The sequence below is a fragment of the Daucus carota genome, chromosome 3, assembly GCF_001625215.2.
Source record: "Daucus carota subsp. sativus chromosome 3, DH1 v3.0, whole genome shotgun sequence".
Classification (NCBI taxonomy): domain Eukaryota; kingdom Viridiplantae; phylum Streptophyta; class Magnoliopsida; order Apiales; family Apiaceae; genus Daucus; species Daucus carota.
This window is the reverse complement of record NC_030383.2, coordinates 11,468,236-11,491,075: the sequence shown is the minus strand read 5'-3', so window position 1 is coordinate 11,491,075 and position 22,840 is coordinate 11,468,236. Positions and strand designations below refer to the sequence as shown.

Below are 22,840 nucleotides of genomic sequence, written 5' to 3'. Positions count from 1 at the left end.
TTACATACATTTGAAGATTTGCAGCATATTTGTTTTTCTATGATTGTTCAGTGAGACATAAGTAAAGTCAAGATGCGGCATACGTGAATAATAAAGTTTAGTCGGCTACTCCATTCCTGTACCCATGCCCATTTGATTAAAATTAGGACATCATTCATTCAAGTTAAATTTTTAATTATTAATTTCTGAAATTTCTGACATATACGTTAAGATATGTATACATTTTCTTGATGAACTATCCTTTTTTTTAGAACAACGGGTATCCAACAACAATGAACAAACAACCACTAGTATTGAAGGACTAACAACAACAAGCAGTATTGTTATCACGTACTCCTTATCTCCTGCTCTTTTTTATTCGGCTTTTTTATTGTTTGACATATTTTTTAAAATTTATATGAATAAAATTTTATAATATACACATGAACATATGTTAAGTATAAAATTTTATGAAATTGGATCCTGCACATTAATAAATATGAACTTGTCGTATACAGAAATCGCACTAATTATAATAAGTCTAATGTAATTAAGTATTCATCATGTGTGCGTGGACACATATTAGACAAACAAACCGTTATATAAAATTTGTTAAATATTTTTATTTCACAAAAAATAAAAATTATTTTTTTATCAAAACTTTGAAATATATTCAGAAACATACTCCCTCCGTCCCTCTGAGTAGTATACATTGGGGGACGGGGACGCGACACGGACTTTAATGCTCCTGCAAAATGCAGTTGTGCAATCTATTTTTAAAATTTTTCTTTTCTGAATTAAAGTTTGGATGTTATATTTTTATACAGAAAAAGAAAATCTCAAAAATAAGTTATGGAACTATATTTTATAAGAGTATTGAAATGCGTGTCAAGCAGTTAAAAAGAAACGTATAGAGTTAAATGGGACAGAGGGAGTATATTTTATATGAATTTAAAATGCATATAAAGCGCGTCCAAATTTACAATACAAGCGGGGACAAAAAGAGTACATAGAAATAAAACCTAGGGCTGTCTCATGCATTTGACCAAGCTTTAGTACCTCCTCTCCATCTTTCCTTACAACCAAAAACTATCTTATACCAAAATTTATTCTGCACGTAACACAATTCCAAACCCTATAAATACATCCATCACGCGAAACACACATCGACATCTCTCAAACTCCAACACTCAAAACTAGAGACTCAAATGATCCTGTTTTGTGTAACCATATGTACTTGCACATGACACATAACACAACAACATAGTATATCTCGACCTCTGAGGATTCCGAAATACCCGGGGCTCCGTTCCAAACAATCTCCCAAACCTCATTTTCATCCAAAACTTTTCCATGGACTCTCACCGGAGCTTACCGCCTAAACCTCCACGCGCAACCCTGCACCACCGTAGAAAGACCGTCGATCTATCCCCAACGCCGCCGCCGCCGGTTAAAGCTAATTCCGACGCGCTCCCTCTGCCTCTGTACCTCACGAACGCCGCGTTCTTCACGCTCTTCTTCTCCGTCGCGTATTTTCTCCTGCACCGGTGGCGGGAGAAGATACGGACCTCCACGCCGCTGCACATCGTCACCGTCACCGAGATTGTCGCGGTGGTCTCGTTGTTCTCGTCGTTTGTTTATCTCCTCGGCTTCTTCGGGATCGATTTTGTTCAGTCTATTTTGTATCGCCCTTATATCGAAGATCACGAGGACGAGGAGATATTCACATTAATGGACCATAACAACAACAACAGCAACAATGACATCAGCAATGACGTCAGCAATGACAAGAGCAAGCCTGTTGGGGTGGAGGAGAACGAGGAGATTATTAATTCGGTGGTACTAGGAAAGACACCCTCGTACTCGCTGGAGTCTAAGCTAGGAGATTGTTATAGAGCGGCGCTGATCAGGCGTGAGGCGGTGCAGAGGACTACAAAGAGGTCTCTAGAGGGATTGCCGTTGGATGGATTTGATTATAATTCGATATTAGGGCAGTGTTGTGAGATGCCAATAGGTTATGTGCAAATACCTGTTGGGATTGCGGGTCCTTTGTTGGTTAATGGATGTGAGTACACAGTGCCAATGGCCACGACGGAGGGCTGTTTGGTTGCGAGTACTAATAGAGGTTGTAAATCGATTTATGCTTGTGGTGGTGCTACGGGGATTTTGTTGAGAGACGGGATGACGAGAGCTCCTGTTGTTAGGTTCCCGACTGCAAAGAGAGCTGCGGATTTGAAGTTCTACTTGGAAGAGCCGCTTAATTTTGATACGCTTGCTGTGGTTTTTAATAAGTAATGAATCCTTCTTTTTTTTGTGTCTGCTTGCTGTTGGTCTCCTTTTGGTGAATTGTGTATTCATTAAGTGTTTATTGTGTTTTTGTGCTGCAGGTCTAGCAGGTTTGCTAGGTTGCAAAGAATTCAGTGCTCAATGGCGGGGAAGAATCTTTATATAAGATTTACTTGCAGCACTGGGGATGCTATGGGGATGAACATGGTGTCTAAGGGTGTTCAGAATGTTTTGGATTTTCTCCAAAGGGATTTTCCGGATATGGATGTAATTGGTATTTCTGGTGAGTTCTGATTGATTGAGGCTAGTGAAATTCTACAGATGTTTAATTTTCAAGCTTAAGCAGAATTACATCAATACCCTTTATTAATAAGCGAAACCACGTTTCAGTGGAACATCGGTACCAAAAGTACCAAAATTTGGTTATCTTATATCATATTTAATTATTATTATTATTATTATTATTATTATTATTATTATTATTATTATTATTATTATTATTATTATTATTATTATTATTCTACTCCTACAAAAAGTATTATATTATCATTAGAAGACTTATATTGGTCAGGTTTTTATATTATTTTAAGATATTATTATTAAATACGACTTCTATATTTATTAGGATTTTATAATCAATATAAACTTTTTACTTAATAATGATAATCATTAAACTATTATGAAAAAAATGTCGTATTGGTTAGGATTTTATAATTTTATTATATTTTTATGAAAAGACTTTCATATTTATTATGATTTTATAAATAAAGACTTTAATATTGGTTAGGATTTTATAATGGGGTTTTCTCATAAATACCTAAGTCCAAAATTATTTTTGCAAAAATACTATATTTTTAAAAAATATTTTACAAAAAAACCAAATTTCAAAAATATTTGCAAAATTACTGTATGTAACCGGTTGCAACCACATTCAACCATACTTGCAACCAGATGCAACCACACTTGCAACCTCTGCGGGATCAATTAACTGAAGTTGTATCTGTTTGCATCGTTGCAACCACACTTGCAACCTCTGCGGGATCAATTAACTGAAGTTGTATCTGTTTGCATCAAGTTGCAGACCGTATTTATGCAAATATTTTTTAAAAAGTTAGTATTTTTGCAATTTTTTCCAGAATATAGTAAAATCGCAAAAAAACTTAGAAAAGTGGTATTTTGGATAAATCCCTTTTATAATTATTAGACTTTGATATTGATTTGGATTTTATAATTAAAGAATTCAATGTTATATTATTAAAAAAAGACTTCTAACGTTGTTAGGATTTTGTAATGCAACAGTTATACCACCAATAAAACTATTTATTTTAATTTCTTTAAACTCAAACAATTTAATTTATGAAACAACTCTGTAAAACTCCTATCATATTTCAGCATTCAAATAAATAAAGGTTTATATTGATATTAATAGCCAGATCGATATTATCCATACATATACTTTTTATTAATATGCGAAATTTTCCTTTAGTGGAAGAACATCAGTACCATATACCGAACTATCAAAATTTGGTTATTATCATGTAATTTAACGTTGTCCTACTCTTCACGATATTATAATATTATTATAATAACGGAAAGGGGGTGGTAGCACTACCATGACAAACGCAAATTCCAATGAGAATAAAATTACTGTGAATTCTCTGGTTATAGTCATAAAAAGAGGTTTACAAGACTTTGTCAAAAAAATTTATAAATAAATTAATTTTAAATTCATTTAATTTATAATATCTGTTATAGTTTTATATTAATTTGACAAATATCCATCAGTATTAAATCTACATGAACTTCAATTAGCGTTGCATTTAATAATATTTATTAGACGTCTAAAACAATTATGAACTGAAATTGAGTTTTATTAAAGATTGAATACACTCACAGCCAATTTATGGAGCCATTTGGTTGAGCTTAAAATAAGTGCTTCTTGCTTAAAGTAAAAGAAGTGAAAAAGAAGTGAGAAGCAAGTTAAGACTTATAAGTGATTAAAGTGTTTGGGAAAGAAGTAGAAGTTCTGAAAGAAAAGCTACCATTCCCAACTTTTTATAAGTGATTCTCGACTTTTTATACGGTCAATAAAAGTAGAAGTTGGCTTATTGAGAAAAGAAGCACTTCTTTGTGGTATCCAAACGGGCGCTATATATGCTGGTGAATTTTTTCCCCATCTATCTAGAATCATAAACAACATAATGATTTAAATAAAATAAAACGTACCATTTTAAAATAGATTCATATAAGAACATGTATCCTGAGAATATTTATTTTGAAAAATAAAACTTAAACATAATTAAATATTACTAATATGTTAATGCATAATAAGTTTTGTATCTCAACAATAATAATTTAAATAACTATATCAAAAATATTATATTTCCAATAAATAATAAACTTAAAAAATTCATATAATCCCGTGCTTGGCACGGGTTATAAACTAGTACTTAATTATGGTGGCATTATCTTTTGTTCCACCTAGTTAAGTGAATGATATAAGCCTGCACACATTTGGAAAATTTTGTAGTTTGTTTCCAGTACTTGCATCGTCCTCTTTGCTTCCAAATTGGTACTCTTTGTTTCGGCCTATTAAGATTTCATTTTCCTTTAATCTCCAGGAAACTTCTGCTCTGATAAGAAACCAGCTGCAGTCAATTGGATTGAAGGGAGAGGAAAGTCTGTTGTTTGCGAGGCGATTATAACAGGAGATGTGGTAAAGAAGGTACTGAAAACCACTGTGCCTGCCCTGGTAGAGCTTAACATGCTCAAGAATCTTGCCGGTTCTGCTGTCGCTGGTTCTCTTGGTGGCTTTAATGCACATGCTGCTAACATAGTCTCAGCAATTTTCATAGCCACGGGGCAGGACCCTGCACAAAATATTGAAAGTTCTCATTGCATAACCATGATGGAGGCTGTTAACGACGGCCAGGATCTTCACATCTCAGTCACTATGCCATCAATTGAGGTATTTAGCATGATGCTCCACTATCTTATTTGTCAATCCGTTTTTATTTATTTACTGTACAAGTTAAAAGAAGATTCTATAATGTTACATTTATTTACTAGGCAAGGCTGTTGCTTAGATATTGATGTTTAGCTTAAGGGCTAAAAAGTCAAAAATAAAATGGCCTAGGGCATTCTTAAGGGAGCTTACCAATGTCTAGGAATAAGAATATTATCATGCTTGGTCTCTGATGGCTTAACATAGATATTACTGAAACTAACATGAGTATTACCTCCTTTAGGTTGGCACCGTTGGAGGTGGAACGCAGTTGGCATCTCAGTCAGCTTGCTTGAACTTGCTGGGGGTTAAAGGGGCAAGCAAAGATTCCCCTGGTTCAAATTCCAGGCTCTTGTCAATCATAGTAGCTGGATCAGTCTTAGCTGGAGAACTTTCCTTGATGTCAGCCATTTCGGCCGGACAACTTGTTAAGAGCCACATGAAATATAACAGATCAAATAAAGATATTTCCACTATTGCATGCCAGAATTAAGTTACTCCCAGCACACGAGCCAAGTAGTAAAACATCAAAAAAATCTGGGAGACAGCAGGGCGAGCTATTTATGCTCCATTTGTGGTTGCAAGTGCAGTATCTTTCCAGTCGGGAACATGTCAAGCAGAAGTGCTTGGTTGTTGTCTCTGTTTCAATTGTAATTTCCCTGTGAATATACGTTGTTTGCTGTTATGTCAAGTCTACAATCAATTTATTGGCAGGAGAGCAATACTGCTTTCTTTTCCTGTCCTGCTTCTCAATTGCACAGGTTGAGGATTATCAATTATTTGAATTGGCAAACAAGTTAAATCCAACATTTAATTAAAAGTGTAATTTGCACATGTCTTATTTACAGCAACTTCCCTCTCTTTTCCCCCCTTCCACTGTCTTTTATTTTTCTGAGGACTTGGTGAGCTTGATGCAGTATGATCGAACATGAAAGAAACTAATATCAGCGTGTAGCAAGGTACACTGCTGAACCAGGTCGAGGCTCTTACAAGCTCAGCATCTCCTAAATTTCTCTAGTGACTTCCTAAATTTCTCTTAAAATGCTTAAGCACGAGACTCTTGGAGTCTTGGTAGCTTCCGAAGTTACTAGGAGTAGGCCCTCATTCCCTATTGATATGGAGCCTCTCTTTACTCCCCAGTCTTTTATATGAATATGTTGTACTCTCTCTACTCTCCTTTCCTCTATCTGAAATCTATCTATAAATAAGGAGCGACTATAAGGAGTATTATCGTGAATGACGTATATATCAACATTCATCCAGTTCCCTATGGAATTCTCGTATATGGAACAGAGCATTTTCATTGCTGATTAGATCACAGTTACCTTACTTACTCTTATGTAGCACAATTACTGCATAGAATTCAACCACAATATATTAACAGAATAATCTCGACCTCGTCACAATCACCCCACACAAAAATCATATCCAGAAAATCTTTACTTTAAACAATCCATGAAATTCATTGAAAACTGCTGTTTTCTACAAGGAAACAGATTGCAAAGGAGAAAGGCATTGTTAACCATAAACGAAAATGCTCAAGAAGAGCAGGAGACAATCCTAACGTTCTTTACTAAAGTGCTAAAGCATAACAATCCTAACGTTGTTAAAACATTAGCATTTTGTAGGATCAGCTGCAGGTCCTAAAATTTATGAAAGCATAACATTCCTAAGACAATTAAAACATTGAAACATTCCCAGGACGCTCCACAGTGAGAATCAAAGGGAATCCTTCTTAGCCACTCAACAGTGAGAATCAGAGGGAATCCTTCTTTAGGCCATCGAAGTAAGGATGCTCCATAGCTTCCTTGGCTGAAATCCGTTTTGAAGGCTCATACCGCAACATTTTCTGCAATAACCATAAACCAAAGATAAGTTTCAATTTGAAATGTATATTCCTGATAACAATATGCAGCACCAAAGAAGACTATAGAAAAGAAAGAGCTAAGGAACTTACATTTAACAGATCCAGACCATTCTCATCCAGATGAGAGACAGCTGAAGACAACTGCTGAGGCTTCCACTGAGGATATTCATGCCAGTTCTTTAGCCTGCTTACCCCTGGCCACATTTCTTCATTAGGAGTTCCCAGTAACCTGAAACAGGAGGATTGTAAAATAAGTTTATGGCAAGATCTCGAAGTCAGAAAGGACAAAAATTAGGTCATATTTTAGCAACCTGAAAATGTGAAGAAGCTGTTGCAGCTCAGAGTCTCCAGCAAATAGTGCTTGCTTATTTATCAGTTCAGCTAAATTTAAGAAAAAAACTAACATTACGGATCTATAACCATGATCGATAATACGCTACGCAATCATGATGATATGCAAAAAACCATTTTGAAGAGAAGCGTACCAAATATGCAGCCAACAGACCACATGTCCACAGCTGTGGAGTAATGAGTAGCCCCCATAAGGACCTCAGGCGCTCTATACCAAAGAGTCAATATCTGCAGTTGGAATGAATATATATGATAAACTTAAAGAACAAGTGGTAAAAACCTGAAATTGAAAATCATGCATGGACTTTAAACCATAGTACCTCATGTGTATACTCCTTAATAGGCAAAGTAAACGCTCGAGCTAATCCAAGATCTGCTATTTTCAGAGCCAACGTCTTCGGGTCCATCAAAAGATTATGAGGCTTCAAGTCTCTGAATTACATACATTAAAAATCATAAACATATAATCCCATCTTTAAACAATACAGAATAATACAGTAAAGGAATGGCAATAACATAACAATTAATAATACCTGTGCAACACACCATGACCATGACAGAAGGCAACCCCTTTACAAAGTTGATACATCAAGCTCTACATCAATAATCAAAAAACCAATCAGAAAACATTTCAATCAAAAAACAATCAAATTCAAACCCCAAAAAAACCAATCAGACAAACATTTCAAACAAAACTCATATCTAAAAACCAATCAAATCGAAGATACCTTAACAGTGGGCGAAGGAATGTTCTCTCCTGTTTGTCGAAAAGACCGAATGAACTTCTTAAGATCGGTGTCCATGTACTCAAACACCAAGTACAAAACCGTATTCCCCGCCTTATTAATCCCTTGTTTCACATCCATCAGCCTATAAAATCATAAAAAACAACAAAAAACCCCCAAAACTAAATCAACAAAAACCCAATTAAAACCCTAATTGAATTAAAACACTGGGCCAACAGATCTATCAATAGATTAGTGAGAAAGATTTACTTGACGATATGGGGATCGCGAGAGAGCATTCGCAACAGTGAGATCTCGCGAAGAGTGGTGGAAGGGACGCCTTCAGAATCCTCATGGAGTTTCGTCTTCTTAAGGGCCACAATTTTGCCAGTGCTTTTCTCTCTGGCCCTGTACACCTTGCCGTACGTTCCTTCCCCGACCTTTTCGAGCTTTTCGAAAGCGTCCATCGCAGAAACTGCTGAATTCTCCATTGATTCTTCTCTACTGTGTGTGTTTTTTGTTTTTTTTTTTTAATTTTAAGATTTGTTGGAGCGTGAAAGAGAGAAGAGAAAGGGGATCGTTTTATGCCCTTTTGTTGTGCCCTAGGTAACGGCAACTAGTTTTTCAAATTTCAAATTGGATTTTTTGTTTTCCAGTTTTGCCCCTCACTCGGTCACGCACTCACGCTTCTTCTCCTATTTTCATGTTTATTTTACTTTTTGCAAATGTCTTTTCTGATCAAGGTGATTTTTTTTCTCTATTTTTCCCAAACCGGATATTATTATAATCGGAATATTGTTTGCCATGAGCCCATGACTGGAACAAAGGCTTAAAAAGTTTTTTTAAGATTGTGAAATGTTCAGAATATTTCTTTATTCGAATCTTAAATTATTTTATGTGGGTCTTTTGAAATAATATGCTCACTTTTTTATTTCTTTACAAAAATATTTTTATTTTATTACAAAAATTATAAAAATGCTATTTTTAATTTTTTTTACAAATTTATAACGTTACAACCAAATACAACCAAGATTAACATCCAATTCAATCAAAAACAAATCCAATTTTTTCACAAAGAAAGTTATTTTGGATTGCATTTGGTTGCAAGTCCTATAAAAAAAAGGTTGATCCAACTGTTTTTTTCACATATATTTTTTAAAGATATTTATTAACAGTAAAAGGCGTATTACAAAATCATCCCATTGTCTTTTCAACTCGGGTGAACCCCTCGGAGCTGGTGAGATTCAAACCCGTGACCCTTTGGATCAACGCAAGGCCCCGTTTCCATTGGGACAGCTCTCACTAAGTGCCATCAAATTTTAAAAACTATATTTAAAAAAATATTTTTTTAAACGGCAATTTGTCCAAAAGCGCCAAACTTTTGCCAAAACATTTGCATTGTCAAAATTTTTATTTTTTTTTTGCCAGAGCATTGTCAAAATTTTAGATCATGTAAACCAAAGTTAGCACCAACCAGTGAGCCACAATATTCTCATGACTGAACATTGTTGCATCCTTCTAACAATTGCAGAAAGAACAGTGACAAGACTCACATTAGAACACGCAAATAAATTGCATCTTGTAAAGTAACATAAACGGATCAAAAAGTATCACCACAAAACAACAATACAGTTCTTATTGAAAACATGCCATTCAATTAGACCCTGAGAGAGCAATAGCTGCAAAGCTCTGCAGTAAATTCCTCAGCTGGAGAACAGATTTGTAACTCAGGACTAGGATTAAAGTGCCACAATTCGAGAAATTATTTCATCAATGTATATGTCTGAACTTCCTTTTTCATCTATTGCTTCCTTAGCTAACCTTTTCCATTCAATAGCTTTCTTTCTGATCTTTTCTCCATTCATCGCCTCATTGATGCATCTCTCGATCTCTTTAGCAGTTGTTCTATTTTGTTCATTCTCCTTTGGCTGAATTCCCACTCCCCAAACTTGCTCCAGAAAATAAGCATTAGTCATCTGGTCTAAAAATTGTGGCATTCCCACTACTGGAACCCCAAAACTTATGGCCTCTACAGTTGAATTCCATCCGCAATGGGACACGAAACAGCCTACTGCCTTGTGTGCTAGAACTTCCAATTGTGGGCACCATGTGACTATCAATCCTTTATCTGATGTCTCTTCAACGTAGTTAGCTGGGAGCTTGCTCTGCTCGGTTGGTTTTACCACCCACAAGAAACTGTTTGTGCACTGCTTCAAGGCCTCTCCCATTTCTACCATCTGATCTGCATTCAAACTAGCTGCACTTCCGAATGATACATATATAACTGAGCCAGTTTCTTTGGTGTTGAGCCACTCCATGCAAGCCTCGGTGCTTGGCTTGTACATATTGAAACCATAATCATTGTCATTTTCCACTCGGTTGTCCAGGTATACAGATGGCACAGTCGGTCCTATGTTCCTCACAGTCCACAAATTTGACATCCACTTCACCACCTACATGTGTAGCATAAGGCTTTATATAAGTCCAATGAACATGTACCAGAAATTACTGTCACAAAATGAACTACGAAATTGAGCAGATAGTACAAACGAATTGCACACAATTAAGTTATATAAATTGCACACTATTATACTGAATTAACATTTTTAAATAAATCAACTTCCAATGATTTTTAGAAACTTATTTTACTTTCAACATCACATTTATGGACACGAGTAGAAAGGAATTAGTTTTTCTTATATAAGTTCTATGGACGACATAGCAAGTCTTATTTCCACTGCCATAATAAAAAGGAATGAACTGAATTTACAGAAATAAGGAAGTAGGATTAGGCCCTTGTTTTCAGGGCATCAGAAGCAAAGATGCATTGTACTCACCTCTTCTTCTAACTTATCGAAAGAGTTAAAAAGAACCCATTCTGCATTCTCAATATTGTCGAATTGCTTGCAGATATGCTGGATTATAGGGGAATGCTTTCCTGTAGCAGCACCCAGTGACGGAAGATAAGGAAGCTTCGGTGGTGGCAATCCTGGCATGGAAAAAGCAGGCAAAGGCAGGGGCTTCTCCAAAATATCATAATGCATTGGGTAGTAGCTAGCAACAGCAGCACATGATTGTGTGAAAAAGGCTGCCCCAGGTATTGCAAAGTCCTTGGCTATAACTGAAGCCCATGGTATATTAGCATCATATACAAGGCACTTAACAGGGTATTCTGAATTTTCTTGTTTCTTAATGAGTTCAATTAAATTTTGTGACCCAATAGCTTCAAACCTGTCAAGGAATGCCTTAAAACCACCTTGTGCCCCAACTCCACCTTCAGTGGCATCATCATATATTGCCTCAAATATAACTGAACTAGATGCTGATTTCATAGCCTTCGTATTGGAGAGCATAGTGCATACAGTGACTTTCATTCCTTTTGAAGCAAGACGTTTGGAAAATTGGACCATTGGATTGATGTGACCTTGTCCATGATATGCTAGCACCATGACATGAGCTTTGTAATTTTTCTTTCCGTCCATTTCAAGCTTATCCCTGTATAATTACTAATGAAAATATAAATATGTATTAGCAACTAGAAATGCACTAACATAGAAAGTAAAATGTTGAAGGGGTCAAAATAATGAATTTATAGATATGCAACCTTTTTTAAAATTCAAATTACAAGTGACAAAGAGGGAGATGCATAAACAAATGGCCGGTGCCTCAGTTTCATTTTTACCCTAGTCACACCTTAGGTATTTATTTAGTAACCACTGAACCCAGCTATATCAGGTTTATATGCCATCAGTAACCTGAAAAGTAAATATGTGTAGAAGAATTTGATTGACATGCTATTGATTATATATGACTGGTAATTCAAGCCCTGCTCGTTCCAGGTCTTCCTTAATATCAAGAACTTATTGCCTTCTTCTTCTGACCCTCCACCAGTTTCGCCCTTAGCCTTCCTACGGGAAAGACTTCGGTCCAGAAAAGGGCAAAAGGTCAGCAGCTCTTCTACTACCACCTTAAGGCTAATGGGAAGTTGTTAACTTAACATAGTATCAGACCTTAGTAATTACAGATGTCTCAAGTCCAATCTCAACACACCCAATTGTTGAAATAGTTAACAATTGGGTGTACTGACACAATCTTAATTAATTTATAGATGTGAAAGTATTTTAAATACAAATTACAAGTGACAGAAGGATATGCATACAACAAAACGGCCGGTGCCTCAGTTTCATTTTTACCCTAGCCACACACCTCATAATGCAGTAATTTGGTAACCACTGATCCCTGCTATATCAGGTTTATATACCTTCAGTAACCCAAAAAGTAGACATATGTAGAAAAAACTCCTAAACAAAGTTATTTGATTGGTGACATCATACTAGTAATAATATATGACCAGTAATTTCTTCTCCTGATTCTCCACCAGCTTCGCCCTCAGCCTTACTACGGAAAAGACTTCATTCTAATTTCGTTTTCCTGTTCCCACAGCAGACACAGACATGCTAATCCAGAAAGGGGCAAGAGGGCAGCAACCCTTCTACTACGACCTTAAGGTTTCTGGAAAGTTAGTAACTCATCAAAGTATCAGACCTCTAATAATTTCAGAAGTCTCGAATCTCAGTACACCCAATATTTCAAAAAGTTTAATTTGGATACTTATGTTACTCCCTCTGTCCCTCTCATTTGTTTACCGTTACTATTTTGAGATGTCCCTCTCATTTCTTTACGTTACTATAAATAGTAAGTTTTTTTCATCATTACACCCACTATCTTCCTCTACTATCTCATATTTAACAATAAAAACTACTATTACACCCACTACTTTCCTCCACTATCTCAAATCTATTATTAAATATTGGTAGGTCTCACCACTTTACCCACTTTTCATCTAACTTTACTCATTTTTCATACATTGTCTTGGTCTCCGTGTCCCCCTCCAGTGTAAACAATTGAGGGGGACAGAGGGAGTATATATTAGCCCAAAAGATGGGCTCCTAGGGATCCACTCTTTAATCCAAAATCAACCAACTTCGTAAAGAGCTGAGGTAATCTAGAAACAATGAACTTAGTGATCCGCAAATATGAAATTGAAGATTGAAGGTATGGACAGTTATGACAACATATGAATCTCAATAAACAGAAAATATACCAAAGATCAAGAAATGATACTAACTTTTACACATTCAACAACAATAAAACAAGCAACGTATAGCAAAGATGATGCTATTATGAACAGGAACTTACTAAATATAGGAAGTGATCAAAGGGTGCCTGAAAATGAAAATCTTGTGTAGTTGAAAGTTCAACAGCGCTGAGGTAGCTATAACTTGTAAGTGGGGGAACCTGTAAAAAAGACTGAGTTAGAAGATATAAGCATGTGATAAATGTATTGCTACATATGCTTTTGATCAAGCATTTGTGTTAGCAAAGGAGCAGTTGAAGCACAAGTCAAGTTAGTAGTAAAGACAGCAAGTCCAGTGAGGGGACAAGTTTTCTGTTTGGAGTCTCCGTCTCTCAACGTGGTTGTTAGTTTATTGCATCGACTCTCGTGCGTGTATGAAATTGAGGTCAATGTTATCCTGCTACTTTTATGACCAAAAATGAAATATACTTTTTAAATTTTAATTTATGTGGAAAAGTCAAATTATTTAGCTCAAAATAATTAAAGCAATCGTAACATCTATTTCTCCAATTCTCCGACCCGTTTCACTCTTTTCATATTTTGTTTCATCATTTTTCACATTTAACTCGGAAAGAGAGACTACCCATTTCTCTTATTTTCCTCCGACACCGACCATTCTCTTCTATTTTAATATTATTTCCCACGACCCACCAACATCTAACTAGGAAAGAGAGACTACCCATTTCTCTTCATTTTCCTCCAACACCGACTGATCCTTCTTTTCCACTATACTACCACTTCACACGATCCACCGACCTTCTCAGTTCCACTTTAATACCACTTCACACCGGTTCCACTTTAATACCACTTCACACAGTCCAATGCACAAATTGGGAGCACAATTCCACTTTAATACCATTTCACACAGTCCAATGCACAAAATAGGACTGCGCAACAATTGCTCTAGGCCTAATCCTGGGCTCATGGCTAATTCCTTAACCACACCCCAGTCAGCTGTTTTGCTGATTTGCGGAGTTTAAGCTGGCGTCTTACTACTACGAAGTTGGCCATAATAATTTGTTAAGCGAAAATTGGGGGGCTGCATATCAGTAAATCTTAAACTTTGTCCGAGCTTGCACAAAAACTAATTAATCCCACCACAATAGTATGATTTCTTAATCGCTTAAATTCGATACATATAACCAAGGTGTCTGCAAATTCACTTATAAGAAACTACCACGAGGATGGAATACTTTTATTATATGTTATATAGGGGAAAAGTATCATCCTCTGCCCAACTTTAGACTAGAGTTCACATCAAAGCTTGCTGAGCAAATGAAAAACTCAATTTCATTCTTGTCCTGGAAGCTTTGCATCTCTTTCCCCTCACTGAAGATGGAAAACACTGAAGTTTCAAGATGTTACTTCCCGTCTTTCTTGGTGCCAGAATTCCCTGATTTTGGTTGTCCATGTTTCCCAATGGAACTTCTTTTTTTGGTAGAAGATGCTCTGGCAGATTGACCAGACACATGACTCCCAGGAACCAAAGCAGGGAACCCAACAGCAGGGATTCTGCACAACGATCAGAATTTACATATTAAAAATCAAGAAGCTCCAACATAAATACATCAACTTTAGAAGCCAACGAATCTCCTCATCTCAGTGAAAAAGTAGCAAACAATTCCAATTGATTCAAAGTAGCAAAAGAAAAGGGGGATAAAAGGAACTCTTTGGATTTAATTCAGTGAACAAAAAGTATAGTTTCTGCCACAGACTGCTGAAGGTTACCAGATGATTAAGTTTCACTAGAGTCCTAGACTGAACCATAGTTTGGCACACTGTGACCTCTTGAAAATTGCAAGCAGATTAAAAGGAATGTAGGCAATGGTGTTAATCATAACATACAAAGTACTAAATGGCTAAAAGTTATTAAAAATATCAACAAGTGGATAGCAGTTACTCACTTACTATATTAGAACATGGCATAGCAGTGAAGTCATAACTGAATCATTACATGGCTTTAAGGAGGGGTAGAAGGAAGTGTTCACAACTGCTTGTGCAGCACATTTACTGATGTATGATAAGATGATGACAATTTAACTGAGACAATATGATACTCTAGAAAATATAGACAAGCGAGTGGATACTAATTTCGGGAGGAATAATTTGACAGGCAACGGCGTGTCTAAACAAAGCAAAAGCTTTATGCACTAAACAAACAAGTTTACTGGTTGTAAGAGCAGGAGACTCTTGGCCTAGTTTTGGAAGAAAAATAAAAACAATGAAGCCAATCCCAATAATAAAAAATTAAAGCATTACAACAAATACTATGATAACATTTATAAACTATGTAGGATCCATAAAAAATAGAGATAGTTTAGTAGGTTATACCCAAAAAGAGCACAGCAGACTCCTGCTTGGTCCTGGAAACATCAGATGCCGTCCTAGTTTGCAAGGAAAGGCGCAAGGCATGGTTTTCTGCTGCGACACAGTTGAGCATCATTCCAAGCCTCTTACATTCTTCCTCAAAGTACTTACTCTTCATCTCCAGCTCCTTGACGTACAGTTTCTTCCTTTCTCGAGATCTGAAGGCAGCATCCCTGTTTCTCTCTTGTCTAAAAACACATACATTATTAACTGTTAAACCTTGACAAATTTTAATAAATCAATGTTTATCATTCACATTGATAAATTTCTCTTCTTTACCCAACAATTCCACGAGTAACAGATATCAATTGGAAACATAATTTACACATACTTGTCGAACTTTGCAGCACAACCAATCAAATATCATTCACTGACAGACCAGCCATGCTATGAACTATAAGGTTGTGTTCACTTCATGGAATGGAATGAGGGGAGAATGGAATGAAACTATATGAACAAATTTTATGGAGATCGGAGAAAGTATGAGGCAATAATGATTAAATATGAGTGAGTTAAAATTTTTCATAAAGAAGATGATAGAAAAAGATGATGAACAAATGGAATCAACATTCCTTTCAAAACATGTGGGTTAGATTTTTAGTTAAAATAGTTAGAATGGAATGATTGAAGAAATGAATATTATAAACAATTTCACTAATCACTCACAATTTATAATACAAATTTCATTCCATTCTCCTCTCATTCCGTTCCATGAAGTGAACACAACCTAAGTAGCCAACTCAATAGTGGCAATGATGAACTAATGTAATTCAGCAACTTGGTTAGAAAAGATTTACCTAACTACAATTATTTCAAGAAATTACACCGAAACTAGACACTCGAAACTTTATTTACTAAGGGTGGGACAACAACCAAAGAACAGTTCCGAGCTCTGATACCATGTCAAGTAACCCGAAAATTTCAAAACAAAAAGGAAAAGGGGGAAGGTACCTTCGCTTCTTCTTGGAATTGGGATCATCTTGAGTTGGATTGTTTTGATGATGGATAATGGGTTGATTATCAAGAGGTGCAGCAGCAAGTAGAGAAGGAGAAGGAACGTTTTGCCAACCCTGAAAGAAATTAAAAAACTCGGAATCGCTGAGATCCCACTCCTCGTCGTTGGGTAAGGCTAGTAGTTGTTCTAATTCGAGGTTTTTGATTCTATCATCATCGTCTTCTTCATTTTTTTCTTCATTTTCTTCACCTCCATGATCAGACATCGTCCCAATTTCTTCTGTAAACACTCGGTCAGATATCGTCCCCAATTTCTTGCGTAAATAGTCGGATTTAATATTTATTTAAATTTAAATATATTTTTCAGAACGTTTAGGATTCAGATCCAATGTGAAATTTATTTTTGTTTTAATATAAAATTTAAATTTAAATTTTAAACCTAATTTCAAATTAATCAAAATAGTAATTTTTCAAATTTAAAATTTAAGAACATTTTGGATTCGGATCCAATCTAATTTAAATTTTAAGCATTTTGGTGTATGTCAAAATAGTAAAGAGTTAATTTTTTCCGACACGAATAACCAACTTAATGTGCCCATTTTAATTTAAATATCAGTAGAATTAATATGTAGAAAAAAATGAACATACGAAGTGAGAATATAAATTTGTAAAAAGGATAAAAAAAATTGAAGTGTCTGGGAACCATAGTTAAAATTCCCGATTATGTCATTTGAGTTGGCCTCAAACAATTTTATCTTACTACCTTTTAATTACGAGTTTCCAAACGTTAAATATCTTTCCATTAAAAATGCTTTTACGATATTTTTTAAGATAATAGTGAAATTACACATAACATGTCCTTTTAGGAACACATACTTTTTAGAAAATATATAGACACAAAATTTTTTGAAAAAGACGCGTACATCTTTATTTTATTTAAAATAAAAATCAAACATGTTGATTTCTTTTTTATTTAATTGATTATATAAAATATATTACCAATATATCGTTTATTAATATATTTTCTTGTTAAACCGATGTCCGGGCCAGTTTGGACGCCTCGACTAATCCGGTTAGGCTACTAACACACATACTGCCGAGCATGGCAACTATCTTTTTTTCTTCTTTTTTGATATATCATTGGCGCGCACAAAATTCTTTTGACATAAAAGTTTACATATCTCAATGCCTTCCCTTTCCTTGTAGTTGCTCTTATCAGTAAGTTTTTCCTTTTGGCGGTTGCTAATGTCAATAAGATATTACCTATGTTAAACGAGTATGCTCCATCAAGTATCAAGAACAACATCTTATTGTGTTTGGTTGGCATGAATGGAATCATTTTAGGAGTGAATGCAATGACTCATTTCATTCCAAAAGCAATTTGTTGTTTGGTTGGTCCATAGAATGGAATGAGCTTATTCATTTCGACCGCATAAAAATTTAAAAACACGAACTTCATATGTCTCTCGCGTCTCCCTGTTACTCTCTTACCTTCTTCCGTCTCTTGACGCCTATCACCGCCTCCATTTTCATTCCATTCCTTTGAATAACCAAACAACTCAAATGAATGGAATGGAACGATTCATTCATCCACCATTTCATTCCATTCCTATTAAAATTCATTCCTTCAACCAAACACAATGTAGACCATTCCTATTAAAATTCATTCCTTCAACCAAACACAATGTAGAGTTGAAGAGGACAGTAACGTAACACGGTAAATAATGGGCTTTCGGTCGGAAATTTTAGGTCATCAACTAACGACGGAAGTGTTTTTGAGAAATCAAAGTAAATTGGTATCAATTATCGTTATTTGTGTTGTGAATTTGTGAACTAAATGGTTTCATTTCGAGACGTGATAAATTTTGAAGATATTTGGTTTACGAGCTTTCTCAACGGGGAGAAGGAATCGATAACATCGTTACTCCATTATTGAAATATGGCATCTGTCAACGTGCATCAGAATAGTACGTCGCTAATCAAGTAGCTGCAGTAAGGCATCTCAACATGTTCAAAAGTAGCTTTCTTTTCATTTTTTCTCACCCATTTTCAAGGCTTCATAATCTGAAGCAATCCACTTGGGTGTTACACAACTGGAAGAATCTTGACGTTTTGATTGAGATAGCAAACAAGGATAACTTAATTATACACTGGAGTACACAAGAAACAATAGCAATTTAGCTGCAGCTTAGACTTAATCACATATTTTTATAGGCTGTTGTAATGTTTTTTTTTTGTGACAACATGGAGGCCTTACTTGCAGAGATGCAGAGGCCTGATCTCAGTCACGTAGCCGCCTTCTCCTCCTACTCATACACCTTCCTTTCGCGAGATCTTGAACAAGAACCTGTCCGACACTCTGTCCAACTCCCTCGACGAGACCTCCAAGGAAATGTATGACAATTTGGGAGGCAAAACGTGCTGTTGGACCCAGCATATTAGGCTTTGCAGAGATCTTGATGCCATTTTCTTCGAGCCCGTTAACCATAGACTTTGCACACACTGCATGGAGATGGTAATCACACACCATGCAGCGATACATTCGACCTGATCTCTGCCTCTTGCATTCACCACAAGTGAAACCTGAGTGTTCACCTAACAGAGGTGGCAGGAGCTTCAGCTTGTGTTCATGAATCGACAGTTTAATTTCACTAGAAAGAAGTGCACAACAAGGATGCATTTGGAAATGACAGGCGCTGCACCGGTATGCAAACCCTTTGGTTGCTTTCATACAAACATCACACCTTGGCCATAAAATCCCACCTACAATGCCAGTACATATATCCGATTAGCACAATGCTGTCTTACCGATGAAAACACGTGCTGCTATCACCAGGGGCGGATTTAGGATCCAAATCTTGGAGGCACCAAGCAAATTTTCGGAAAACATTTATATATTTTTTAAATTTTATGAGAACAATTCTATAATTTTGTAAGATCTAGTATGGTAAAAAAATGTTAAAATTTTTTTCAGGGGGGACACGTCTCCTCTCTGCCTCTTACTAAATCCGCCCTTGGCTATCACCGTCAGTAATTGGCATACTAAAGAATATATTGAAACAAACATAATTAACTTAAAAACAACATAAAGATATCAAGGAAAGATACAGACCTGGTTTAGGTTTAGAATAGAAAGTAAGTTGGTGCTGGGCATGAAGAGGGTGAGATTTGAGAGCAGGCGGAGACAAAGCGCAGAAATCATGTAGCTGAAAATCACATTGCTGGCATGAAAATCTCTTGCCAGCACCATGTTCTTTACAGCCACTGCAGGTAAAGAGCTCAGGCACATCAAGTTGAAGCAATGGATGCTGGGAGTGACTGGGATGAAGTTTCTCCTCTCCAGGGGAATTAGTAGGATTAGGAGATGTGGGAAATTCCACTGCATACAGAGATTTTCTTGCAGGGACTTCCATTGATGATGATTTTTTCAAGGACAATGCTCCTCCTGTCTTTCTTATCAAAAATCTGTTGTTCATGATTTTTGGACTTCGATATGGTATTCCAAACTGAGAGTGACCCCCTGTGGTTTAATTTCAGTGCCAAATGTGAAGCTTGGAATATTGTTATTTATGCTGGTGTCAAAAGGTGTTTTCCTCTGTTCCATTTCTTAAGTTAGAGATATATATCTAAGCCCCTGCCGCCGGGGATGATTATTTGAACATACGAGAACAATTGTTATACACTTTTTTTAAAAAATATATAAAATAACATACTATGAAAAAGGTACAAAATACTTTTTAAAATAAATATGAAACACAATTTTCACAATAATTATTATTTTTCGTAGAATGTGACTCATATATTTAGAGTATTTTTGGGTATGTTTATCACCATAATATGTTTACTTTATAACAATGAAGTTTAAGTATACAATAGATCTAACGTAGAAGTTTAACCATATATGTTACAAAGTCAAGTTATTCTATCTTTTTTCCAGCTTTTGATGTTAAGAAAAAGAACTCTCTTTTTTGGAACTGATTAAAGTCTTCATATTCGATGCACGTATATATAAAGTGGAAAAAATGAGAAATTTTGTACTACTTTACACTTTGCTGCCAAGATTCATGAGCAATCTAATACAGCTTCTGGAACTATACTGGACACTATTGCTAATTTAGTATCTTATTTTCTCTTGTTAGCTGTAAAGATCATTGCTGTTATGATTTCTTTGGTTAATGACTGGATTTGTTTAAGCATGCATAGTAATGGATTCATATTTAAAAAACATGAAATATATTGAAAATTTCAAACATTAATGACTTGAGCTTGTTTGGCTATTGTCCAGTGATCTGTGATGTGCCGCCATTGATTCTTTTGCTGTTTTAATGTTCTTTAGGTTCCCTCTTTTGTGTTGATGTGCTCCAGTCATATAATACACTTCTGGTAAATCCTATGAGCATCTCCTACTCTCACAATAAATAAAATTCAAAAAATCATATCATAAATTAAGAATTATGGATAATAAATAAGAAAGTTGTTAATTATAAATAATTCGTGTTCAGTCGAATTTAATTATATGCTCTATTGGGACTTGTAACTAGGATTTAAATTCAAATAATTGTTAATTTCAATAACTAAATCTGATTATTGAGTTGCGAGTCGAATTTAATTGATATAACAGGATAGTGAAACTAGCAATAAATATTATTTTTTATCAGTTAGTAAGTGATAATAGTGTTTTGTAACTTAGAGTATTTTATTTTGTGTATCATTTTTAGGAATCTATATATGTAGAATTTGATTTTAAAGACGTGATCTACTTTAAATGTATATCGAGAATTTTGACCCCAGTTGATTTGAAATGACTAATTGGATTTGAACAGATTTAAAAACTGTATTATATTGTATAATATTTATACGTTCATGCACTTTCGTGACATCAATGATGGATCATTGATATGTATTGATAATTTTACGTGATAATATTTATTAATGAATAATAAATAATTATGTACATATTATGTGATTATATATTTAACTTGTTCATTGTATATAGAATATTAGTATCTGAATATCTGTATGTAATATTAAATACTATTTAATTAGGAATGCAAGGGGTAGATACATACAATTTCTTGTTGTATTCGAAATTAGATAGTACATCTAATCTGACGACTAAAGTATTATTATTTTACTATCGTATAAAATTGATCAGGACATGATTTCATGACGAATCTGGAATGATCTGAGTAGACGACGTCGTGCCTTAGATAGAGTGTTGTCAAAAGCTAGCTGAAATGTAGGATTGTGCGGTATATATTACAATTAGAATTTAAGGTTGAGGCAAGTATTCCTATCCCCCTATAGTATTTATAGAGCAAGATTCCGTCGTTCCTGGTTTAGTTAGTTTTATAAATTCGTATATTGATTTCAAGGCCAGATTAGAAATTTCATTCAACTCAATAGTGATTTCGTTATAATATAACAATTTAAGCATGATCTTTTGTCCCTAGTTTATAATAGTGAGCTCTAGAATTGAGATACTCTGTTGCTTTTTCATCAGCTTCATTAAATTATTTGCGAACATTAATTTAGAAAATTGTAATGATAATATTGAAACTTTGGACAAAACTGATTTTGGGATATTTTGATAATGAAGTGAAAGACTTTTGAAAATAGAAAGAAAATAATTAAGGTGTTTGATGTGATTTCAAAGTCTTTTATCTAAATGAATTTCCTAAAAGTGTTGTAGAATTAAAAATGAAGGGTTTTATGAAAAGGTTGGTGTAAGAGGCAAGTAGAACTAGTCCAACGTTAAAGGCCAGCAAGATACCTATTGGATGCCCAATTTTGTTACCGGTGGAACTTAGATTTAATGTCCAGAGTGATCCGTTGACGGTGGGACTTAGACCTAGTCATCCAATACCCGGGAGGACTTTAAAACATGGCTGATCACTCGTATTTTTCAAGGAACTGTGAAAGTTCACTTATAAAATAAATATTTTCATGAAAATCGTGTTCGGATGAAAAAACAGTTTAAACAATATGAAATTAAAAGTTTCTAAGAAATATATTTGAAAATGTGAGATAAGCAATTGTTTTTGTCTAAATCAAAAATGACTTTTCTATTTTTTTTTTGATTTACTTTAAGTGTTAAATATCATATGGCTCATATACGTATCAATTTATGCTTTCAAGGAAACTTTGATTTATAGAATTTGTTTACATGA

General features: G+C 35.1%; 5 protein-coding genes across 6 annotated transcripts; 1 reads left to right on the top strand and 4 right to left on the bottom strand.

Moving 5' to 3' along the window:
- The first annotated feature begins 1,023 nt into the window (after positions 1-1,023).
- On the top strand, positions 1,024-6,022 carry LOC108211606 (3-hydroxy-3-methylglutaryl coenzyme A reductase 1). The gene is made up of 4 exons (XM_017383244.2): positions 1,024-2,270; positions 2,367-2,548; positions 4,887-5,233; positions 5,514-6,022. Exons 1-4 carry the CDS (start codon positions 1,333-1,335, stop codon positions 5,760-5,762), a joined length of 1,716 nt encoding a protein of 571 aa, XP_017238733.1. The 5' UTR covers positions 1,024-1,332; the 3' UTR covers positions 5,763-6,022.
- A 674-nt stretch (positions 6,023-6,696) lies between these two features.
- LOC108211615 (cyclin-dependent kinase B2-1) lies at positions 6,697-8,804 on the bottom strand. Its single transcript, XM_017383258.2, has 8 exons — positions 8,483-8,804; positions 8,216-8,357; positions 8,021-8,082; positions 7,808-7,919; positions 7,622-7,715; positions 7,448-7,517; positions 7,227-7,365; positions 6,697-7,118 (listed from the first exon to the last, which is right to left on the bottom strand). The coding sequence occupies exons 1-8, from the start codon at positions 8,701-8,703 to the stop codon at positions 7,026-7,028; spliced, it is 933 nt and encodes a 310-aa protein (XP_017238747.1). The 5' UTR covers positions 8,704-8,804; the 3' UTR covers positions 6,697-7,025.
- A 938-nt stretch (positions 8,805-9,742) lies between these two features.
- Positions 9,743-13,878, bottom strand: LOC108214880 (mogroside IE synthase-like). 2 transcript variants are annotated; one of them, XM_017387119.2, is made up of 3 exons: positions 13,412-13,878; positions 11,050-11,707; positions 9,743-10,665 (listed from the first exon to the last, which is right to left on the bottom strand). In XM_017387119.2, exons 2-3 carry the CDS (start codon positions 11,692-11,694, stop codon positions 9,952-9,954), a joined length of 1,359 nt encoding a protein of 452 aa, XP_017242608.1. In that variant the 5' UTR covers positions 11,695-11,707; positions 13,412-13,878; the 3' UTR covers positions 9,743-9,951. The 2 variants fall into 2 exon arrangements, with proteins under 2 accessions (XP_017242608.1, XP_017242607.1); XM_017387118.2 differs by having other exon boundaries at positions 11,050-11,718; positions 13,412-13,870.
- A 556-nt stretch (positions 13,879-14,434) lies between these two features.
- LOC108214881 (bZIP transcription factor 50) lies at positions 14,435-17,046 on the bottom strand. The gene is made up of 3 exons (XM_017387121.2): positions 16,668-17,046; positions 15,681-15,904; positions 14,435-14,861 (listed from the first exon to the last, which is right to left on the bottom strand). The coding sequence occupies exons 1-3, from the start codon at positions 16,934-16,936 to the stop codon at positions 14,602-14,604; spliced, it is 753 nt and encodes a 250-aa protein (XP_017242610.1). The 5' UTR covers positions 16,937-17,046; the 3' UTR covers positions 14,435-14,601.
- Positions 17,047-18,678: 1,632 nt separating this feature from the next.
- LOC108213291 (protein VACUOLELESS GAMETOPHYTES) lies at positions 18,679-20,391 on the bottom strand. Its single transcript, XM_017385071.2, has 2 exons — positions 19,783-20,391; positions 18,679-19,433 (listed from the first exon to the last, which is right to left on the bottom strand). Exons 1-2 carry the CDS (start codon positions 20,144-20,146, stop codon positions 18,952-18,954), a joined length of 846 nt encoding a protein of 281 aa, XP_017240560.1. The 5' UTR covers positions 20,147-20,391; the 3' UTR covers positions 18,679-18,951.
- Between the last annotated feature and the right edge of the window lie 2,449 nt (positions 20,392-22,840).

Excerpts from the sequence above, each read along its gene's own strand:
- LOC108211606 (XM_017383244.2), top strand. The coding sequence starts at position 1,333 with ATGGACTCTCACCGGAGCTTACCGCCTAAACCTCCACGCGCAACCCTG. Across the intron at positions 2,549-4,886 it reads GGATGTAATTGGTATTTCTG|GAAACTTCTGCTCTGATAAG; the intron begins GTGAGTTCTGAT and ends TTTAATCTCCAG. Across the intron at positions 5,234-5,513 it reads TCACTATGCCATCAATTGAG|GTTGGCACCGTTGGAGGTGG; the intron begins GTATTTAGCATG and ends TACCTCCTTTAG.
- LOC108211615 (XM_017383258.2), bottom strand. The coding sequence starts at position 8,703 with ATGGAGAATTCAGCAGTTTCTGCGATGGACGCTTTCGAAAAGCTCGAA. Across the intron at positions 8,083-8,215 it reads TTCCTTCGCCCACTGTTAAG|AGCTTGATGTATCAACTTTG; the intron begins GTATCTTCGATT and ends TTATTGATGTAG. Across the intron at positions 7,119-7,226 it reads ATGGTCTGGATCTGTTAAAT|AAAATGTTGCGGTATGAGCC; the intron begins GTAAGTTCCTTA and ends TGGTTATTGCAG.
- LOC108214880 (XM_017387119.2), bottom strand. The coding sequence starts at position 11,694 with ATGGACGGAAAGAAAAATTACAAAGCTCATGTCATGGTGCTAGCATAT. Across the intron at positions 10,666-11,049 it reads TCGATAAGTTAGAAGAAGAG|GTGGTGAAGTGGATGTCAAA; the intron begins GTGAGTACAATG and ends CTACACATGTAG.
- LOC108214881 (XM_017387121.2), bottom strand. The coding sequence starts at position 16,936 with ATGTCTGATCATGGAGGTGAAGAAAATGAAGAAAAAAATGAAGAAGAC. Across the intron at positions 15,905-16,667 it reads AATTCCAAGAAGAAGCGAAG|ACAAGAGAGAAACAGGGATG; the intron begins GTACCTTCCCCC and ends ATGTGTTTTTAG. Across the intron at positions 14,862-15,680 it reads GTCTGCTGTGCTCTTTTTGG|AATCCCTGCTGTTGGGTTCC; the intron begins GTATAACCTACT and ends ATCGTTGTGCAG.
- LOC108213291 (XM_017385071.2), bottom strand. The coding sequence starts at position 20,146 with ATGAACAACAGATTTTTGATAAGAAAGACAGGAGGAGCATTGTCCTTG. Across the intron at positions 19,434-19,782 it reads CTATTCTAAACCTAAACCAG|GTGGGATTTTATGGCCAAGG; the intron begins GTCTGTATCTTT and ends CTGGCATTGTAG.